This window comes from Myxocyprinus asiaticus, chromosome 10, assembly GCF_019703515.2.
Source record: "Myxocyprinus asiaticus isolate MX2 ecotype Aquarium Trade chromosome 10, UBuf_Myxa_2, whole genome shotgun sequence".
NCBI classification, from domain to species: Eukaryota; Metazoa; Chordata; class Actinopteri; order Cypriniformes; family Catostomidae; genus Myxocyprinus; species Myxocyprinus asiaticus.
In genome coordinates, this window is record NC_059353.1 from 17100835 (window position 1) to 17121867 (window position 21033).

General features: G+C 37.6%; 1 protein-coding gene across 1 annotated transcript in view; it reads left to right on the forward strand.

Annotated features, from left to right (window-relative positions):
- The window catches only part of myo10l3 (myosin X, like 3), a 112005-nt gene that overhangs the window by 58119 nt on the left and 32853 nt on the right, over window positions 1-21033 (forward strand). Inside the window, exons 11-20 of the mRNA XM_051708809.1 lie at window positions 1797-1943; window positions 2045-2145; window positions 4235-4301; window positions 5350-5442; window positions 7801-7869; window positions 11391-11473; window positions 11883-11991; window positions 13160-13240; window positions 17000-17124; window positions 17426-17540. Coding sequence (XP_051564769.1) covers window positions 1797-1943; window positions 2045-2145; window positions 4235-4301; window positions 5350-5442; window positions 7801-7869; window positions 11391-11473; window positions 11883-11991; window positions 13160-13240; window positions 17000-17124; window positions 17426-17540 — 990 coding nt within the window. The remainder of the gene's footprint in view (window positions 1-1796; window positions 1944-2044; window positions 2146-4234; window positions 4302-5349; window positions 5443-7800; window positions 7870-11390; window positions 11474-11882; window positions 11992-13159; window positions 13241-16999; window positions 17125-17425; window positions 17541-21033) is intronic.

Sequence of the window (21033 nt, forward strand, 5' to 3'; positions counted from 1 at the left end):
TTTTGTTACCCATCATGTCCTGGCATGTCTCTGATGTGCCCTCACTGCACTGCTCTGCTTCTTTTTTCCTGCATCCTCAGACTCACTGCCGACTTCACTGTCATATAAAAACATGCTCACACCCACACGCCTGACAAAACGTCTTTGCGTGACTTGGTACCATTTCCTGTTTTTTGTCCCCTCAGATTCCTGCTATAATAACGGTGATAAAGATCTCATAAGAAAAAACACAATAGAGGCAGAAAGTGGAGACAGCGGTTACCAGCCGCCTGATGGGGGCAGTCTATTACACAAATATGCAAGTTAAACACAAGAGACAAGTCAGTGAAGTAGAGTGAAGCAGTGAAGCGGAGACCAAGAAGCTTCTCAAAACTCATTATTAAAGAATTCCTCTTATCCGCAATGCAAGTTCATGGTCAAGAGAATAAAAATCAAAAGCTTGTTGTTTTGTTTTTTTAGAATGTGAAACTGTTGTAATTGAGTGAGAGAGAGAGAGAGAGAGAGAGAGAGAGACTGATGGGAGGGAAAGGGTGTGCAAAACTGTGCATAAAAAAGAATTAAGAGACCTCAGCCCACATTATCTCATAAATCTTGACCTGCATGAACAACATGCCCAAGCCTTTGTGACAGGCTCAGCAGAAACAGACAAGCAATCTTTTCATGAACAAAGACAATGGCCACTAACCCCAGCCTGTGTCAGCGGTCATAAAGCAGGGCCATGTCTTAATAGAGGCACTTATTTCTCCTCCTTTTTTCTTCATACAACAGCTGCCATTGGCTGTATCCTGCACAAACAGGCATTCTTTCAGGTCTTTCTGTTGGAGCCAGCACACTATTGAGAATCAGACAGAAGTGTCTATGACTGATGAATTATAGTGTTCCTGAAACAATAGAGGGGAGTTTGACATTCTTAGGAATAGCAGAGGCTAATTTGTAGGTATTAACTTTCTCTCCTCCTGTAATTCAGTAACAGTGGCACAGGGTTATTGCTGGGTTTATGAGTTGAACTGTTTAATAAGGGCTTGAAAATCCAGAAGATATTTATCAGCAGCTTCCCCACTTTTCATCACTTTTGCACGAGCGGGCAGAAACTTGAAGGAAAGGCATGAAACTACTTACTGCAAGAGCTCGGAAATGGATATTTTGGTCAAATAAAGATGAAAAACTTTCACTAAATCAGATTGCTTCAGTGCAAAAATGTGCCCTCAATAGTTCTATTGTTTCGATACTCATACACGGACAGTACATTGGCCCCAAAACGTATTTGAACACTTAAGTCACACCTACAAATATACGAATGCCATTCATTGCATTAGATAACAAAATATCACACAAATGATGCTAGACATTTCTCAGAACTAACTTTAATTTTCTTAAAAAAAAATTCTAATAACTTTTAACTAACTTGTCCCGATGTCATTTTAGTGGCTTCATGAAGTTTTGAACGTCTCTTTGTGTGTCCAAATTTTTGGGGCCATTGTATCTTACACAGTCTTGGCAATAAATCCTGAAAGACATCCATTATGTTTTCAAACAATATAACTTTGCACTCTGTGGTTTAAAGACATGCACGACTACAGAAAATAACCCTTTAGGTTCAAACTATTATGTGAACTTAATTTTATTTTTCTATTTTTTTATTTTGTGATGTCGAAATGCAAACAGACATTTTAGTATTTTGTTATAATCTCTAGAGAAATTGGTTGTTTATGTTGTGGTTTTGAATTGCACTGTTGGAGGCTAACTAAAGGAAAAAATGTCTAAATTAAAATTTGTCCCTGCCCTGCTCTCCAAAGGCGATTGATTCCCGGGACTCTGTGGCCATGGCATTGTATTCCCAATGTTTTTCTTGGATCATTGCCCGAATCAACCAGAAAATCAAAGGAAAAGACAACTTCAAGTCCATTGGCATTTTGGACATCTTTGGCTTTGAGAACTTCGAGGTGAGAGTTTTTGCTAGAGATTGCACAGAGGTGAAATGCTTCAGACAGACAGAGACTGCCGATGGCATATTATCATATTTTTATGTCTTTTCCCCTTCCAGGTAAACCGGTTTGAGCAGTTCAACATTAACTACGCCAATGAGAAGCTCCAGGAGTACTTCAACAAGCACATCTTTTCCCTGGAGCAGCTTGAATATAACAGGTGAGTCTTGCCAGTGACACTGCTAAGTTCCAAGCAGGAAAGTGCTTTATTGCTTTTATTAGACATAATTTGGCTCTAGGAAACCAGCTTAGATAGTCCTACAATTTATTGCATCCTCTATATTGATCGATTGATTAAAAAATTATATTTATGCACAGTCATGAGAGCAAAAACATACTCTATACAAATACACAAACATGTATGCTTTGAAGCGCATAGTTCCATTGTACATACTTAAATGTGGGTTGTGTAATTTTTGTCCCACTAGTGGCACCGAATGGAATTGCAAAAATACTGAACACTCCCACTGTCTGCCATTGGCCTACCACACCATTAGTTTAGCCAATGTTGCAATGTCAGACTAGTCGGGATGCTCAACAAACAGAGCAATGTTTTGAAAGTGCCACAAAGCCATATTGTTTACACTTTTTTTTAGGAATCAGCCTACAAATGGTTTACTTATAGTTGTCAATCCAAGTTATAGGAATAGTTCACCCAAAAATGAAAATTCTCTCATCATTTACTCACCCTCACGCCATCTCAGATGTGTATGACTTTCTTTGCTCTGCATAAAATCTAAATTAATGGTGATAAGTTCCAAAAATCACATAAAGGCCGAATAAAAGTAATCCATACGATTCCAGTAGATAAATCCATGTCTTCAGAAGTGATATAATAGGTGTAGGTGAGTAACAGACCAATATTTAAGTCCTTTTTTACTGTAAATCTCCACTATCACTTTCATATTCACATCTGAAAGTGAAAGTGGAGATTTATAGTAAAAATGGATTGAAATATTGATCTGATTGCATCACTTCAGAAGACATACTGTATATTAAACCACTGGAGTCATATGGATTACTTTTATGCTGCCCTTATGTGATTTGTGGCACTTCAAAGGTCCGGCCACCATTCACTTACATTAAAAGGACCTACAGAGCTGAGATATTCTTCTAAAAATCTTTGTTTATGTTCCGCAGAAGAAAGAAAGTCATACATATCTGGGATGGCATGAAAGTGAGTTAATGATTAAATAATTTTTTGGTTTTCGTTTTTGGGTGAACGCTTCCTTTAAGCTGGTAGAGGAGAAAGTATTTTAACAAAAAAACAAAAAACAAAACATAACCTTTAATTTGCAATCTTGTGTAGGTTGGTGTTAAAAACCATCCTCAGTACTCAAGAAGGCAATAGATAGATAGATAGATAGATAGATAGACAGGCAGTTATTATTCAAGTAGCTAGATATAAACATGTCGACAGTTTAATTAACTTACCAGGATTCTTTTTAATTGATGAGCCGCAGTAGTTGACATGAAAGATTACACTGACCATAGAAGAACGCAGTTTACACTAATGCTCACAGGAGAGCCTCTTGTGGCAGTGATGAGAATGCAACAATACTTGCGTTGCGTTACGAATTGCGTCCTGACACATTTCAGAACACAATGACACGTGAAATTGCAAAGTGTTTGCGTTCATGTACTTGCCATGTTGAGTGTGTTTCGGGGCCAAGTTACATCATCATCAGAGCATAAATTGCTTCAGGAAACCCGAAGTGACCAACACATACCGTTCTGTAGACGTGTACCTAGCTATCAGGTGTTACAGAAAGCTTAGATCATAAAAGGGTTAAGTAGCATAGAAGGGTGGAGATGCAACATACTAGAAGTGTAAATGTTCAGGAGAGGCTGTCTGCTCTCGGTACAGGACACTGAAGTGTCCTCAGCTCACTTTTATGGTAGAGTGATGGAGAGATACCAGATGAACTCAGGGCACAGGGGGGTGGCGGGGTTCTCTGCCTGTTCTTGTTATAGTGACTATGGAGGCACACTGCCAGATGTGTGAATGGGTCTCCTCTTTCCCACACAGTTGTGTTCTTGTGTTGAAATGTGCTGGCTGAGGGGGGTCAACAGAGCCCGGTCATAGCTCATTTCATCACATGAACCCTGAGGAGAATACCACCTTTGTATATTTTTGTATAGTGTGTATGCTGTGATGTGTGTGTGTGTGTGTGTGTGTGTGTGTGTGTGTGTGTGTGTGTGTGTGTGTGTTTCTATTGCTCAAGAGATTCTCTTGTGTCTTCGTACAGGGAGGGAATATACTGGGAAGCCATCGATTGGATGGACAACGCGGAGTGTCTGGATCTGATCGAAAAGGTTACTCCTTAACCTTTAACCTTTAATCAGCCCACACTTTGACCACACAAATCTTATTAGACACCATTTTTGAGTGGCCTCATGCCTAGAAGATAGCACATTTGCTAGATTCTTTCAGGTGTAACCGACTAGGAAAAAAACATGAAATATGCTTTCCAGCATTTCAGTCTGAATGCATCGGATAGCAAGTAGTTATTTCGTCATTTGGGATACAACGTGTATATAACGTCTTATACAAACCGCAGTACCGTACAGCTGTGTCTGAATTCACTTATTTACACTCATATGTGTCATTCAATATGTATTGAATGGTGAATGAGCAACTGAGTTTTGGACACAGCAAATGCATGAATATGTAAATACAGTAATGCCACTGACGCTTACCGGTATGTTGTCTCATGCACATCATGAGTTGAACTGAGCCATGGCGCAACATTCACAAATCCAGCTCCTTTCTCTTCTCTGTATCATTTCTTATCCTCATTCCACTACACAGTAAGCACACATGCCACTAAAAAGTCTGTTTAGATTGCATGATCTGGAAAGCAAAGTATTAGCAAACCTGATACATTTCATAAAAAAGTGGATTAACATATATTCTAATTCCCAAATGCTGCAAATACATCTGCGTAATGTCATTCTGACATCTGACAGGAAACCTTTTAGAAACGGTGGATTATAAATTGCAGTAAAAATGCTAGCTTCTGGTTAAATGACAAATGTGCTGTCAGGGTATCTGTATCAGTAAAAGTGGCAAAAAGCTGAAATGTCATAAAAAAAGATGCATTTTCAATACTATTCCAACTGCTATTACACTGTCACTGAAAAAGATCAAATGCAATTGTTTCTCTACATATGAACTATGGGACATTATGTTGTTGTACAAAAGGCAACATGACATGATAAATAAATATGTGCGTAATTGGAAAGGCTGTATTGGACACTAATGGTAATAAATGACTGCCCACTGTTATAGAGAACTCTGTGGTTAATGTGGAGTGCCCGAGTGTGTGTGTGTGTGCTTGGCTAAATGTGCTCTTCCCTGCAGAAACTGGGCATGTTGGCTCTTATCAATGAAGAGAGCAGATTCCCTAAAGGCACGGACTACACCCTGCTGGAGAAACTTCACAGTCGGCATGCCGTGAGTCCTCGTTTTCAAAACACACACACACACACACACACACACACGCACACACACACACACACACACACACACACACACACACATGCAAACACACGCTTTCTTCTGCTTAATGCATTTCAGATCAGAGAGAGTTAATTCTTCACTAAACTCTCTGATAAAGACCAGCGCTGAGCCACCCCGTCACACCCCCACAACCTCTCACACGCACATTCACAATACAGTAATGTGAGGAGGCTTTCCTCAGGCCGCAAGAACAATGAGTGCAAGAGAAAAAAGTGTCCTCAGAGAACCCACACATAGTCTGCCTTAACTGCATGCACACCAGGAGTTCTCATGTACCCTTATTATTATGTGTGTTCCCTGCAAAATGGAATTCATGTTTATTGGCCTAGCAAGTTCCTTTAGACATAAAAGGAATTTAACTTAGTGTGTTCCTTCAAAAATCACAGGATTACATAACATACAGTATACAAATTATACATACAATATTCAATATACAGGACACAATATACAATAAGATATTATTCATGACATATAAGGGGTGTACTATGGTGTGCCAGGTGAAGAATGCAGTTGAAATGGGCAGAATAAATATAATAGAAAAGGAATCTAGTATTAAGATTTTAATAACTTAATGTCAAATGTGAAATCCTTGTGAATCCATATCCCTTTGTAGTATAGGATAGTATGTTGTAGTATATATATATATATATATATATATATATATATATATATATATATATATATATATATTATGTTATAGTATAATATAGTACAGTACAGTATAGTACAGCAAAGCATAGTATGGGGAAGTATAGATAGTACTGTATATCAAAGCATAGCATAGCACAGCAAAGTATAGTATATTACTGCATAGTATAGTAGAGCATAGCATTATTCTTGTGTAGTATAGCCTAGTGTAGTATACAGTAGTATAGTAGGAGCATAGTATAATATTTTAAAGTATAGAGTGGCATATTATAGTATAGTAAAGAATAGTATAACATAGTATAGTATGTAATAGAATAGCATTATATTGTATAATAAAGCACATTACAGTATAGTGTAGAATAGAAAAGGATAGTATAGCATAGCATAGTGTAGTATATTGTAGCATAGTATTGTATAGTATAGTATTGTATTGTATAGCATAGTATAATCTAATGTTGTTTAGTAAAGAATGCCATATTATAGTATAGTATAGTGTAGTATAGTATTGTATTGTTTTGTATATCACAGTATAGGACAGCATATTGTAGTAAAGTATTGTATTGTATAGCAGATCATAGCATAGCATTGAATTGTAAAGTATTGTATAGTATAGAATAGCATTGCATAGTGTAGTATAATCTAATGTTGTATAGTATAGAATGGCATATTATAGTATAGTGTAGTATAAAATAGTATTGTATTGTACCGTATATAATAATATAATACAGCATATTATAGTATAGTATAGTATTGTAAATCATAGTATAATATAGTTTTGCATGGCATAGTATATTATAATCTAATGTTATGTAGTATAGAATGGCATATTATAGTATAGTATAGTGTAGTATAATATAGTATTGTATTGTATTAATAGTGTAGTACAGCATATTATAGTATAGTATAGTATTGTATAACTTAGTATAATATAGTATTGCATAGTATAGTATAGCATAGCATAGTATAATTTATTATTGTGTAGTATAGTGTAGTGTAGTAGTTGCATAGCATAGTATAATATTTTGTAGTATTGAATGGTGTATTATCGTATTGTATAGAATAGAGTTGTATTGTATAGTGTAGCATATTACAGGATAGTATAGCATATCATAGTATTGTATAGTATAGCACATGATAGCTTAGCATAGTATATATAGTATAGTCTAATATTGTATTAAATTAGAGTATAGTATAGTGTTGTATTGTATAGTAAAGTGTGTATTGTAAAGCATATCAAAACATAGCATAGCATTGAATATTACAGTATAGTATAGTATAGTATAGCATAGAATATTATAATCTAATGTTGTATAGTATAGGATGGCATATTATAGTATGGTATAATGTTGTATAATATTGTGTTGTATTGTATAGATGCATAGTATAGAAGAGAACAGCATATTATAGTATGGTATAATGTTGTATAATATTGTATTGTATTGTATAGATGCATAGTATAGAAGAGAACAGCATATTATAGTAAAGTATAGTATATTATAGTATAGTATAGTATAACATAGAACTGTATACTATAGTACAGTATAATATTCTGTTTTAATAATAAGGAGCACTGCCTTCGGAAAAAAAATATAGAACAAATTTAATCAGGTGAAATTAATGTGTTATATTTTGTTGCCTTTGCAGACAAACCCTTACTATGTGAAACCAAGAGTGGCGGATGACCAGTTTGGTATTAAACATTATGCAGGAGAGGTAATTACATAAAGCAATGCACATCTGAGAGAAAAAAATCATACTTTTTTCATGAGACATAGCAGAGCTACAATTTATTGAGTGTCTCAACTGGTATGTGGAAGAAAATTGCTGTACATGGCACATATGTAAGCACTGTGAATTATACTCATTTTACAGTGGTGGTTTTGTGGTGCATTATTTGTAAGGGTGTAAAGATTTTATAAGGTCTGCTGGTCTGTTTTAAAAAGGTCTGTTTTATAACGCATTTTAAATGCATTTAATTGACATCAGAGATGCAATGCACACACAATAAAAAAAAGAAGGGTGGCACTGCCCAGCCTTTTACAGTAACACTACAATGGCTTCATTGCTCACACATCTGTCCTTACACAAAGTAGCTGTTGCTGAGTAGAATTCCTCTGATATTTTGTATCACTATCAGTGAGGTCTGATTACCAGGATGAAGTGGGTACAGTGCCCCTCCCATAAGGCATGCCAAGGTGCTGCCCCAATCGATGTGTTTAAGACTCAAAGAGAGGAATTAGCCTTTTCAGGAAAGTGAGAGAGAGCAGTTGGGGTACGAACAGAAAACACAGAAAGATGTTGATTTGCCCTTTCACCATGGACACCGCACAAAGTCTCCACAGTTGTAATGTGCTGGAAACCACACGCCTAGCATCAGCTCTATGAGAAGCATTTGGCATGAAGAGACTTTAGAGCTGCCATCCAGCTCTCTTTCTTTTGTTGCAATTTCTTTTTTCCTTACACTTCACATTCTCTCTATCATCCCTGTTGATTTCTCTCTCTCTCTTTCTCCTCCTCCTCTATACTTTCGCTCAGTAAAGGCAGTGTTATTGAACTTCTTCCTAAATGTAATTAGTAAACAAACACACTGAGATTTACCCTATTTCCTTAGTCATATGCATGAACATTACTGTCCAGACCTTTCATCACTCACTTGGTTAAAAGAGCAGATACATTCACACAGCCAAAAAAATAAATAAAAATAAAATAAAAAGATACTTAATCAGTTTTTTGTTTTTCTTTGCTTTGTTGTTTTCAGAAAATGTCAGAATAATAGTAGAGAGAATTATTTCAGCTTTTATTTCTTTCATCACATTCCCAGTGGGTCAGAAGTTTACTTACACTTTGTTAGTATTTGGTAGCATTGCCTTTAAATTGTTTAATTTGGGTCAAATGTTTTGGGTAGCCTTCCACAAGCTTCTCACAATAAGTTGCTGGAATTTTGGCCCATTCCTCCAGACAGAACTGGTGTAAATGAGTCAGGTTTTCCGCTTTTTCAGTTCTGCCCTCAAATTTTCTATCACCTTGACTTTGTTGTCCTTAAGCCATTTTGCCACAACTTTGGAGGTATGCTTGGGGTCATTGTCCATTTGGAAGACCCATTTGCGACCGAGCTTTAAATTCCTGGCTGATGTCTTGAGATGTTGCTTCAATATATCCACATAATTTTCCTTCCTCATAATGCCATCTATATTGTGAAGTGCACCAGTCCCTACTGCAGCAAAGCAACCCCACACCATGATGCTGACACACCCATGCTTCACTGTTGGGATGGTGTTCTTTGGCTTGCAAGCCTCACCCTTTTTCCTCCAAACATAACGATTGTCATATGGCCAAACAGTTCAATTTTTGTTTCTTCAGACCAGAGGATATTTCTCCAAAAAGTAAGATCTTTGTCCCCATGTGCACTTGCAAACTGTAGTCTGGCTTTTTTATGGCGGTTTTGGAGCAGTGGCTTCTTCCTTGCCGAGCAGCCTTTCAGGTTATGCCGATATAGGACTCGTTTTACTGTGGATATAGATACTTGTCTACCTCTTTCCTCCAGCATCTTCACAAGGTCCTTTGCTGTTGTTCTGGGATTGATTTGCACTTTTTGCACCAATCTACATTCATCTCTAGGAGACAGAATGCGTCTCCTTCCTGAGCAGTATGATTGCTGCGTGGTCCCATGTATTTTATACTTGCGTACTATTGTTTGTACAGCTGAACGTGGTACCTTCAGGCATTTGGAAATTGCTCCCAAGGATAAACCAGACTTGTGGAGGTCCAAAATTTTTTTTCTGAGGTCTTGGCTGATTTCTTTTTATTTTCCCATAATGTCAAGCAAAGAGGCACTGTGTTTGAAGGTAGGCCTTAAAATACATCCACAGGTACACCTCCAATTCAGTGCACCTCCTATCAGAAGCTTATTGGCTAAAGGCTTGACTTCTTTTTCTGGAATTTTCCAAGCTGCTTAAAGGCACAGTTAACTTAGTGTATGTAAACTTCTGACCCACTGGAATTGTGATATAGTCAATTTAAAGTGAAACAATCTGTCTGTAAACAATTTTTGGAAAAATTACTTGTTTCATGCACAAAGTAGATGTCCTAAACAACTTTCCAAAACTATAGTTTGCTAAATTAAAATCTGTTGAGTGGTTAAAAAATGAGTTTTAAAGACTTCAAGTGTATGTAAACTTCTGACTTCAACTGTATCTAAACATCCTAGAAATTTACTTGAGAAACACAATTGTGTCACCTTCTCAGGTAAATGTATCATATTTCAAGGATATTTAGATATTTTTACTGGAAAACAAGACAGTTAAAACTGATTAAAATGTTTCGCAGTGCACCTCAGCCTGAGATAAACAACTCATGTGCAAAATGTTCCATGTGAAACCTTGTCCCCACAATCCCAGTCCAATCTTTCAAATGCTTTCAGATGGAGAATACTTTTAGCATCTGTTTTCAAGGCCAAAACAAATAAAAGATCAGACTATAAGCTTTGGATGAGTTGTTTGTTTAAATGTGAGAAGATGGGAGATTGTAATGATCTGGCTGGCGATATAAACATGCCCAGCATGCTCTGAAGCTCAAGAGTGTATTTCATGGTGTTAAGATCAGAGGAGGAATCTGTCACCATTGAGGCCATGACAGAGTAATACTCAACAGGTGACTGCATTAGACTATGCAGCTCCATCCTCGCTCACCCACTCTCTCTTTCACTCTCTCTTATCAGTACTGTAGGTTGCAAGCAAAATGCAAGAATAATATACAGATCATTTTTCTTCGCATACTGTACACACATTTATGTGCAATAGGAAATGTTAGGACACACACATGCATTATGTACTTTTCATTAATTACCAAATTATTACCAGCATAAAAATTTCAAAGAAAAGTTGAAATGAAAATGTCTTTATATTTGGTGTGTGCCCCAAAATGTATGATCCATGTTATCCCAGCATAAGAACGTTTGAAGAGCATCTTGTGTGCTTTAGTGGAAGTGAGGAAATCTGACCTTTTGTTGTACAAATGTGCTTATATTTGACTAGTGACCTACAAATAATGAAGAATCTTAAATATATTTTCTTCATTTTACATTATTAATTTTCTTTTAATATTTTTCAAATCTTAAAACTTCTGTATGGTCTCAGACTATTTTATATAAGAGTATACAGTACAAATGCCAATAGTGATGCCTTCAACATGCTGTGCTTAATCCATGTATACCTGTATTTTTCTGTGTGTGTCAGGTATTGTATGATGTGCGTGGCATTCTAGAGAAGAACAGAGACACATTCAGAGATGATATTCTCAACATGCTGAAGGACAGCAGGTGACAAATCATTCACTTCATTTACAGCATTTAAAACAATGAATCAGTGAATGTGCAATAAATGTGCAACTGCAAAATAGACACTCAAGCTTTTCTCTGTAAAGCATATTGCATATTGTAACAAAAAAGTACTGTGGTGGATACAGTATGTACATGATGCATCAAGGTACTTCAAAGCATGGTACATGGCCAAAACATGGCATCACTGGACAACATGGTAATACTGTGGTACTGTGAAACAAACAATATTCAGATTGTTTTTCAGATGGAATTAATTATGTCATAAGATCAATGTGGCATGTAAACAACATTTCTCATTGAAATTTTTTTCTTTTTTTTTAAGTCCATACATGACTAGAACAACATGAATGCTGTCTGTTAGTGATTATGTCTGTTGTGTGTGTCTCAGGCTTGACTTCATCTATGATCTGTTTGAGCGTGTTGGCAGCAGGAATGGAGACGAGACTCTGAAGATGGGCACTGCCCGCCGCAAACCCACCGTCAGCTCGCAGTTCAGGGTGAGACATTTAGAAAGACACAATCTATGATCTGAATGTAGCATTTTTGGTTTATTTATTTAGATAATACAATTAATAACAATTAATATGATTATAATTATGTATTAAGAATTTTAGACAAAGTGTGTGTGTGTGTGTTCTTGTGTATGGCCTTTTTGGGGGCGACATTCGGTAATATGCAGCGGCCCCCAAAAGTATTTGGACACTTAAGCCACACTTAAAAATATATGAATTTCTTTGCATTATATAAAAAAATATCGAACCTAGTGTCATTTATTTATAAGAAAGATAGCGCAAGTACACTTATCAAGCAAAACATTTAGGTTTCAAATTATAAAATAATAGATATATAAACAAAAGTTTTTAATAAAACTTTTTAGTTATCAAACATTAGTTAAAAATGTTCTTAGTTATTGTAATGAACTACACCTGTGGTTACTCTACTTGGACACCTGTGTAAACTTGAGAGGAACTGACTTCATACATTCATAAAAATCAATTGTTTTCTGCCAGCTGGTTAAAAGTAATTGCAAAAATGGCTAAAAAGAATAAATGTCTGTTAGTTCTGGGAAAAGGTCTAGCATTATTTGTTTGCAGGTGACACTTGAGTTTGATGTCCAGATATTGTCCAGATATTTTTGTGGCCACTCTAAATGCAAACGTTGCAGAATTGTTGTATATTTTTCTGCACTTGTGTGTCTGTGTGTGTACACTTTGCATATGTGTGTTTTGTCCCCTTTGTCTATGTCCCTGTGGATCTGCTGCTTTGCGGGTTTACTGGGCTTTGCATGTCATAACTGCCGTACAGGGGATTTGGCAGCTGCCCTTGTACTGTGGCTCTTAAAGCTAGGGGATTACCAGCAAACTGGGCACAAGGGTCCGACAAGGTCCGTGCATGTTCCCCCATTCCCCTGTCATTAAAGCCAGGCTGGAGCCTCTCAGTCTGAGGCTGTGGGAAATTGTGCCAGGTTAAAGGGTCCTTGATGTGACTGGGTAAATACTGGCCCTATCACTGCCTGTGTTTGGCCTCTTCACCAGGAGCTGAGGGATGGACAAGAAAATAGCAGCTTTGGTTGCTGCACAGCAGTTTTCATGTTAATGCTGTTAATTTGCTGTGCAGGGGTGTTATTTAGCGTTATTGTGACTGAGTGTCATCTGTGTTTTTTAGGATTCCCTTCACGCACTGATGGCTACTTTAAGTGCCTCCAACCCTTTCTTTGTACGCTGCATCAAACCCAACATGGAAAAGGTAGGATTGACACATAAATTGGAGAGTTTTTCATCTGTCTCATTATCACACTCAAAAAATATTTTATTATCCTTATTGAGTCAAACAGACAATTAAACACCTCCAAAATGCACCTTCATGTCATTCCATACTCAAATTACCTTCTCTCTTCCATGGAACCCAAAAGGATACATTTTGAAGAATGTTCATACGGACGTCATTATTCGCTGATAATCTTGATAAACTCCGCCATAAATGTAGCTCTCCACATCATTGGTTCAAGCATGCCAAGTTTGGATATGCAGAGGCATGACTGAGGTTTGGTCCTTGTGAATGATTTTTCCATACAATGTAAATGAATGGTGACTGAGTCTGATATTTTCCCTAACATTTTGTGTGTGTGTGTTCCATGGCAGAAAGGACGTCAAACAGGTTTGGAAAGACATGAGGATGAGTAAAAAGATGACAGAATTTTCATTTTTTTGGATGAACTATCCCGTTAAGGTTAAAATCCCCTGATATCACAAGAACTCAAATCTGGCAGCATCTCAGTGTGAGAAGAAGCTGTACATCCATGAGTATAGAGTGTTCTGTAGTGCTCTTTCTGCACTCTGTAAATAGAGTCTCTTTGTGCTGGTCTGCTCAGAGTGATGTGGCCCATCCCCACCGCCAGCACATTCCTCCAGCCCAAACCCGCCTGTGCTGGGGTCAGAGGTCACGGCTTCAGCAGCAGTGAGAGCAGTATCACACTCCTAACCTGCAGCAGAGGAATGTAGAGATAACAGAAGAAAAGATCACACAAAGCCAGAGACAGCATCTGCCTTTCATTATATGAAACAATCAAGCTGTAATAGCATTTATTTGAGCTCCATATTACAGGAATGATTCTGATTGAATTGATTTGTAAAGTGGGCAGAGGAACAGTTTGGCACAGAGCTGCTGATGGGGTTCATTGTATTGTTGATAGTTGTCCTCAGGGAGGGGAATCACGGCTGTGGCCTCATCTGGCACTCTGCCTGCCTCCTTGTCGTTACACACCTTTTTGTTCGTTTAGTACACACAACAGTGATCCCTAGCTCACATCACCCTACTCTGGGCCCCTTAAAAGACATAATGAAATCCCTGCGTAATATGAAGGAACAACTACAAGTCATTTGTAGGTTTATTTCCCGAAAAGTGTAAACATTGTGGCAATTTCAAAACATTGCTCTGTTTGTTTGAGCATCTCAACCTGCCTGACAGAGTGAGTTTAGGGCAGGACTATCTTTTTGACCAGTGACATATAGGGGAGTATTCCTGTTTGAAAACAGTCACTATTTTTGTAATTCCTTTTGCGCTGTTTGACTTTGGTATTGTGACTTTAAAGAAAAAATCCTTCACCAGAATATCTCTGAAACAGTATTTTTGCTGATGTTAAGTAACCTTGTAGGCGGGGAAAGATCATATTAAAGGGATAGTTTACCCAAAAATGTACCAAACTTACCCAACCTCATGTCGTTCCAAACCCATATGACTTTCTTTCTTCTGTGGAACACAAAAAGAAGATGTTTTAATGAAAAATCCAGGTCCATCTTTTCAATACAATAGTGGTGGATGAAGCCAAACTTTAAAACATAAAAAGAACCCAAAAGTGTCATAAAAGTAGTCCATTCAACTCATGCGCCAAGGTTGTTTTGTTAGTTTTTTTTATCTCTCTTTGTGTTCTGCATAAGAAAAAATGTCATACGGGTTTGGAACGACATGAGTCTGAGTAAATGAAGACAGAATTTTTTTTATTGGATAAACTGTTTGTTTAAAGGAAAAGTTCACCCAAAAATTAAAATTCTGTCATTATTCACTTACCCTGATGCCATCACAGATGTGTATGACTGTCTTTCTTCAGCAGAACACAAATAAAGATTTTTAGAAGTTAGAGCTCTGTCAGGTCCTTATAATGATGTACATGGGTTCCAGCACTTTTTAATGTCTTCTGAAGCAAATTGATACATTTGTGTACAAAAGTAATCCAATCAAAGCCTGATTAATAAAAAGTTTCACCCTGCATTATATCCTGCTGAATATTCTGTATGAAATACAGTATGTCATTTTATGTAAGTAGCTATGTTTCCATCCAAGTTGCAAATTAAATATATGCGAAAAGCAAACAAATCGCAAAAACAATGTGCTAACAAACTCTTTGCAGGCATTGGATTTTCTAGACACCATTATTTCAGGATTGCCAGAGAAACATTTCAGATGCGATGATTGGTCCTCTGGTTAGACCAGTTATGAATGAATTACTCAGTCACATGACTTTTGATGCACATATTGTATTCCTAATAAATTCAATAAGAGTTTATTCTGTAAATGTGTTTCCATCATAGTTTATGTGCATTTCTTCTTATCGAATAATTGTTTTTAGTTGTTTAATGCACATTTTGGAGATTTGGAGGTTTCCATTCAGCAGTTTTTATGTAATATCCCAAAATGCGCATAAAAATACATGGATGGAAACCCTTAGTGAATGTCTTTTCAGTTTCTTCAACTCTTCCCTACTTTTGTCCAAATTACTCATGGAGGCCAGAAATAGACATGCACCTCCTGACGTGATTTCAGTTCAGATAGTGTTGGTTGAAATAAGGGACACGGCAGAACGCAAGAGTTCAATACTCTGTACTTTCTGTGTGATGTTAAGCCACACCAGATATCCAGGCCACCAACAATGAGCTCCTTAACTCCTTAACACAGTCATCAAAAGGGCTAATGATACAGGACAGTGCGGGAGCAAATGAACACCAGGCACTGACGTTACTGATTCAGCCACTGAGCATGACGTAACACAGCTCCAAAGCTGGGGTTGGTGTTTGACCCGTTTCTTTCTGCCCACAGCCAAGATGGTTTTTCTTTGTGTGACAAATCAGAACAAGACAGATAAATAGAAAGAACCACCTTCTGTACGTTATCTCACCCTAGCTCATGGTTAAAATTGACATGAAATCTAATTTGACCATATTTATTTTCTTTTTTCTTTTTCTCCTCTTTTCTTCCCAAGTTGGAATACCAATTCCCAATGCGCTCTAAGTCCTCGTGGTGGCGTAGTGGCTCGCCTTAATCCGGGTGGTGGAGGACAAGTCTCAGTTGCTTCCGCTTCTGAGACAGTCAATCTGTGCATCTTATCACTTGGCTTGTTGAGCACGTTACCGCGGAGACCTAGCACATGTGGAGGCTTCACGCTATTCTCTGAGGCATCCCCGCACAACTCACCACGTGCCCCACCGAGAGCGAGAACCACACATTATAGTGACCGCGAGGAGGTTAACCCAACATGATTCTACCCGTCCTAGCAACCGGGCCAATTAGGAAGCCTGACTGGATTTTTTTACTTGCTGAGCTACCCAGGCCCCCCATATTTACTTTCTTAATACACTTTTCTGGTCTCATTGTGCACAATCCAATGGTGCACATTATTATGATTGTTATGAAACCAAAATTTCAGTAGTCAATACCAGTACCATTTTATTTAATTATTTATTTATTTATTTTATCACTGTTTTCAAACAGGTTGTCACATAGTCCTGGTTGGGATGCTCAAACATAAATGCGCCACTGAGTCATTTTGAGTTATTTGTAGGTTCATTAAGAGGATTAAATTTGTCTCTGCATATAAAAATGGGATAGAAGAAAGTATTTAAACTTAAAAAAAAGTTGAATTGTTGAATATTTAGCCAGTCAAATCCGAGAATTTTGAACACAGTTATTTGATGTCATTGCTAATGGAATTCTCTTTCTGTTTTCATCCAGAACGCAAATCAATTTAATGCTGATGTGGTTCTGAATCAGCTACGTTACTCTGGAATGCTGGAGACAGTGAAGATCCGTAGAGCAGGTTTTCCTGTACGGAGAACCTTCAGTGACTTCCTCAGCCGGTGAGAGATACGTCACAAGAAAATATCACAAAACCACTGAATGTCCATCAAAATACAGCTAACAGGAGCTGACAATTTGGAGCACAAGTTTCACATGCCCATATTTGCAATCAAGCATCTTTTGTTTTTAGGCTAGCTAAAGTTAATGTCCTGGAAATCATAATGAACAATACCAGGGAAGTTTTCTTTCACTTTTTTCTGAATGTGAGAATGTTGTATCAGTACATCATGGTTCTCTTACAGTAAAATGAGTAAGGTGGAATGTGTGTATGTGTTCAAGCTCTGCCCACTTCCTCTGCAGATACACAGTGATCCTGAGGGACAAAAACCACATACCGGACGAGAGGAAGAAATGTGCAGATCTGCTTACGAAGTATGACGTCACAAAGAAAGAGTGGCAGTTGGGGAAGACTAAGGTGTGGTTCCAAAATGAAAACATATGTTCACACACATGTACTGTATATATGCTTTTGAGCCACCTTGACTTATAATATGGAATCCATGTCAATTCACACACACAGCGATGTCTGTTGAAATATCAAGAGCCAACTGAAATAATCAATGCTAGACCACTGTGAAGAAGGTAAATAGTGCAAAGGCTCTAGGTAAAAGCTCTTTCTTTCTCATATTTAACTGCTTAACCTTTACTCAGTCTAGGGTTGATCCCTAACATTTGCTAAGCTTTTTGCATGGAGAGGATTTCAGGTAACCTGATAAGGTTTGTGTACGTAACTCCACATAAACATGCAGTGGGATGGCCTCTTGGCATCCACCATTTATTTTTTTTTTTCATTTTAAACTAAAATAAATTAAAGTGTTAAAGGAATATTGCAGGTTCAATACAAGTTAAGCTCAGTCAGCAACATTTGTGGCATAATGTTGATTATTATAAAAATTTATTTTGACTCGTACCTCCTTTTCTTTAAAAAAAGCATAAATCTGGGTTACAGTGAGGCACTTACAATGGAAGTGAATGGGGCCAATCTGTAAATGTTAAAATACTCATTGTTTCAAAATTTTAGCCACAAGACATAAACAATATCCCTGTAACCATGATTTTAGTGTGATAAAATCGCTTACTAACCTTATTTGTGTAAAATTACACTGACTGGCCCAAAAAAAAATTGCATACTCTAATATTTCGTTGGACTGCCTTTAGCTTTGATTATGGCGCATATTGGTCATGGCATTGTTTTGACAACCTTATGCAACGTCACAACATTTATTTCCATCCAGAGTTGCATTAATTTTTGGCCGAGATCTTGTATTGATGACGAGGAAGTCAAACCACTCCGTAATGTCTTCTCCAGCACATCCTAAAGACTTTCAATGGGGTTAAGGTCAGGACTCTGTGGTGGCCAATTCATGTGTGAAAATGATTCCTCATGCACCCTTAACCACTCTTTCACAATTTGAGCTGATGGATCTTGCCATTGTCATCCTGGAATACGCCCATGTCATCAGGGAAGAAAAAATCCATTGATGGGATAACCTGATCATTCAGTACATTCAGGTAGTCAGCTGACTTCATTTCATTGCTGCATAACGTTGCTGAGCCTAGACCTGACCAACTGAAACAACCCCAGATCATATCACTGCCTCCAGAAGCTTGTACAGTGGGCACTATGCATGATGGGTACATCGCTTCATGTTCTTCCCTTCTTACCCTGACGCGCCCATCGCTTTGGAATAGGGTAAATCTGGACTCATCAGACCACATGACCTCTTTCCATTGCTCCACAGTCCAGTCTTTATGCTCCCTTACAAATTGAAGTCGTTTTTTCCGATTTGCCTCACTAACAAGTGGCTTTCTTGTGGCCACACAGCTGTTTTGTCTCAATCCTGTAAATTCTCATCACATTGTGCATGTGTAAATGCTCTTAATCTCACTATTAAACATAGCCATGAGTTCTACTGTCTATTTTTTATGATGTGACTTCACCAAGCATTTTAGTGATCTCTGATCACGATCATTCAAGATTTTCTTCTGACCACATTTCTTCAGTGAAGTTGATGATTCACCACAAGTTCTTAATCCAATTCCAGTGATTTCAGCAATCTCCTTAGTTGTTTTCTTTGCTTGATCCAGGCCAATAATTTGCCCCTTCTGAAACACAGTAACATCTTTTCCATGAGCACGGGATACGTCTTCCGATATGGTTGTTTAAGAAATGAGAAGCTACACACTGCATCAGTTAGGGTTAAAAGAATTGTTACCAGCTGAAACATATTAATCACTGCAATAATGATCCAGTCATAGGCTCTTAAGTATCTGCTTATTTAAATCCAAACGGCAACTTTATTTTGTTGGCCAGGCAGTGTATAACTAATTTTACAATTTTCTTGCCATGTCATCAAACCCTAAAACCCTTACATGACCGTAAAATGACAATTTAAACAATTTTACAGCTCAGATAATACAGTTTTAATTGAAGAATTAATGTAAGTGCTTTTATAAAATTATAAACGTCACGCTTCCCTTTAACCCTCCAAAAATTGGCCCCATTCACTTCCATTGTAAATGCCTCACTGTAGCTTTGATTTTTGCTTTTTTTTAAAGAAAAGGAGGGACGAGTCGAAATTATTTTTTGTGGTAATAAACATTATGCCACAAATGCTGCCAGCATTTATAATTGACAATTGAGCTTAACTTGTATTGAACCTGGAATATCACTTTAAGAGAGACAAATCATTTCAAAGCCTAAATGCAAATGGAAGGAACAAGAAAATACAAAACAGACTTGTGGGTTTTTCACCCTTTTTAAAACCCTGGGTTTAAAAGTGACTTTTACCTGGGGGTTAAAAAGATGTTAACCCATCATTAGATATAGTGAGTTAAACCTAATACTAACACTAAACAACTTTTGTCCCTGTTACACCAGTGTAACACATCACTATCTGATGTTATCAGGACAGTTGTTTCTCCAAGCGCTTGTTATCTTCTCGTATGTATCTGCTGTTTTTAGACGTTCCTCTACAGGCTTGGCATGTAAATGCCCATGCTTGAGACAGGAAAATATGAACAATATCATGTGGGTTTATAGTGACTTTAAGACCATGCTTTGTCATGCCAACATCAAAGTTGGTCTTCTCTATGTATTTACATGATATTTTTTGTAACACTTTTGGGCTTTCATGGGGGCTTTTTTCCATCTCTTGCTGGTTTCTCTGTCTCTTTCTCTTAATTTTTTTCCTCATTCTTCCATTCCCCACCTAAAAAAAACCCTCTACATCTTGGACGGGTGCCTTGCAGTCCACACTCTATTGAAATGACTCATCCCGATCGGCCGGGCCTGAAACGAGAGCAGAGCACTTTAAGGGCGTTTGGCAACAGGAGCACAAGCGCTCTGGAAAGAACACTTTCTGTTCTCTGTTCAACAGCAACTATTCATTCTTATCTTGTAATCAGTCAATTATTCACTCTCCTTAGTCAATCTCAGCCACACATTAAGCGCAGCAATTCACTTGGGCTGTTTTTACAGTAAGATGAGCTCTGGTTTCATAGGAACAGGAAGGCAGTGTAAATAAAAGACATTCTTGTGTCCTTTGATTCCGACCACTTTTCTTTAAATTAATTGTGTCCAGTGTGTTCTGTGTTATTTCCTTTGGGGTCTTGTGGTTTCTGGATTTCCTGAGAGCCAGTTTAGGTATCTCTTTATCTGGGTTCGCATTGGTAACTTGATGGTCACTTAATGGGGTGTTACCGTAATTACTTGTGTTTAGGTTGGGTTTATTAGAGCAGAGAAATTCTCTCATAAATCAAATAACTTGAGATGGAGACAGTGATGACCTGTCAGTGCTCTTTGCAGTCATGAGATACTGAGTGAGTTATTATGAGAGAAAGGCAGTTCAAACTGAATGGTGAGATGACCTCAGCACACAGTTAGGATTTGTAAATGCACAATATCC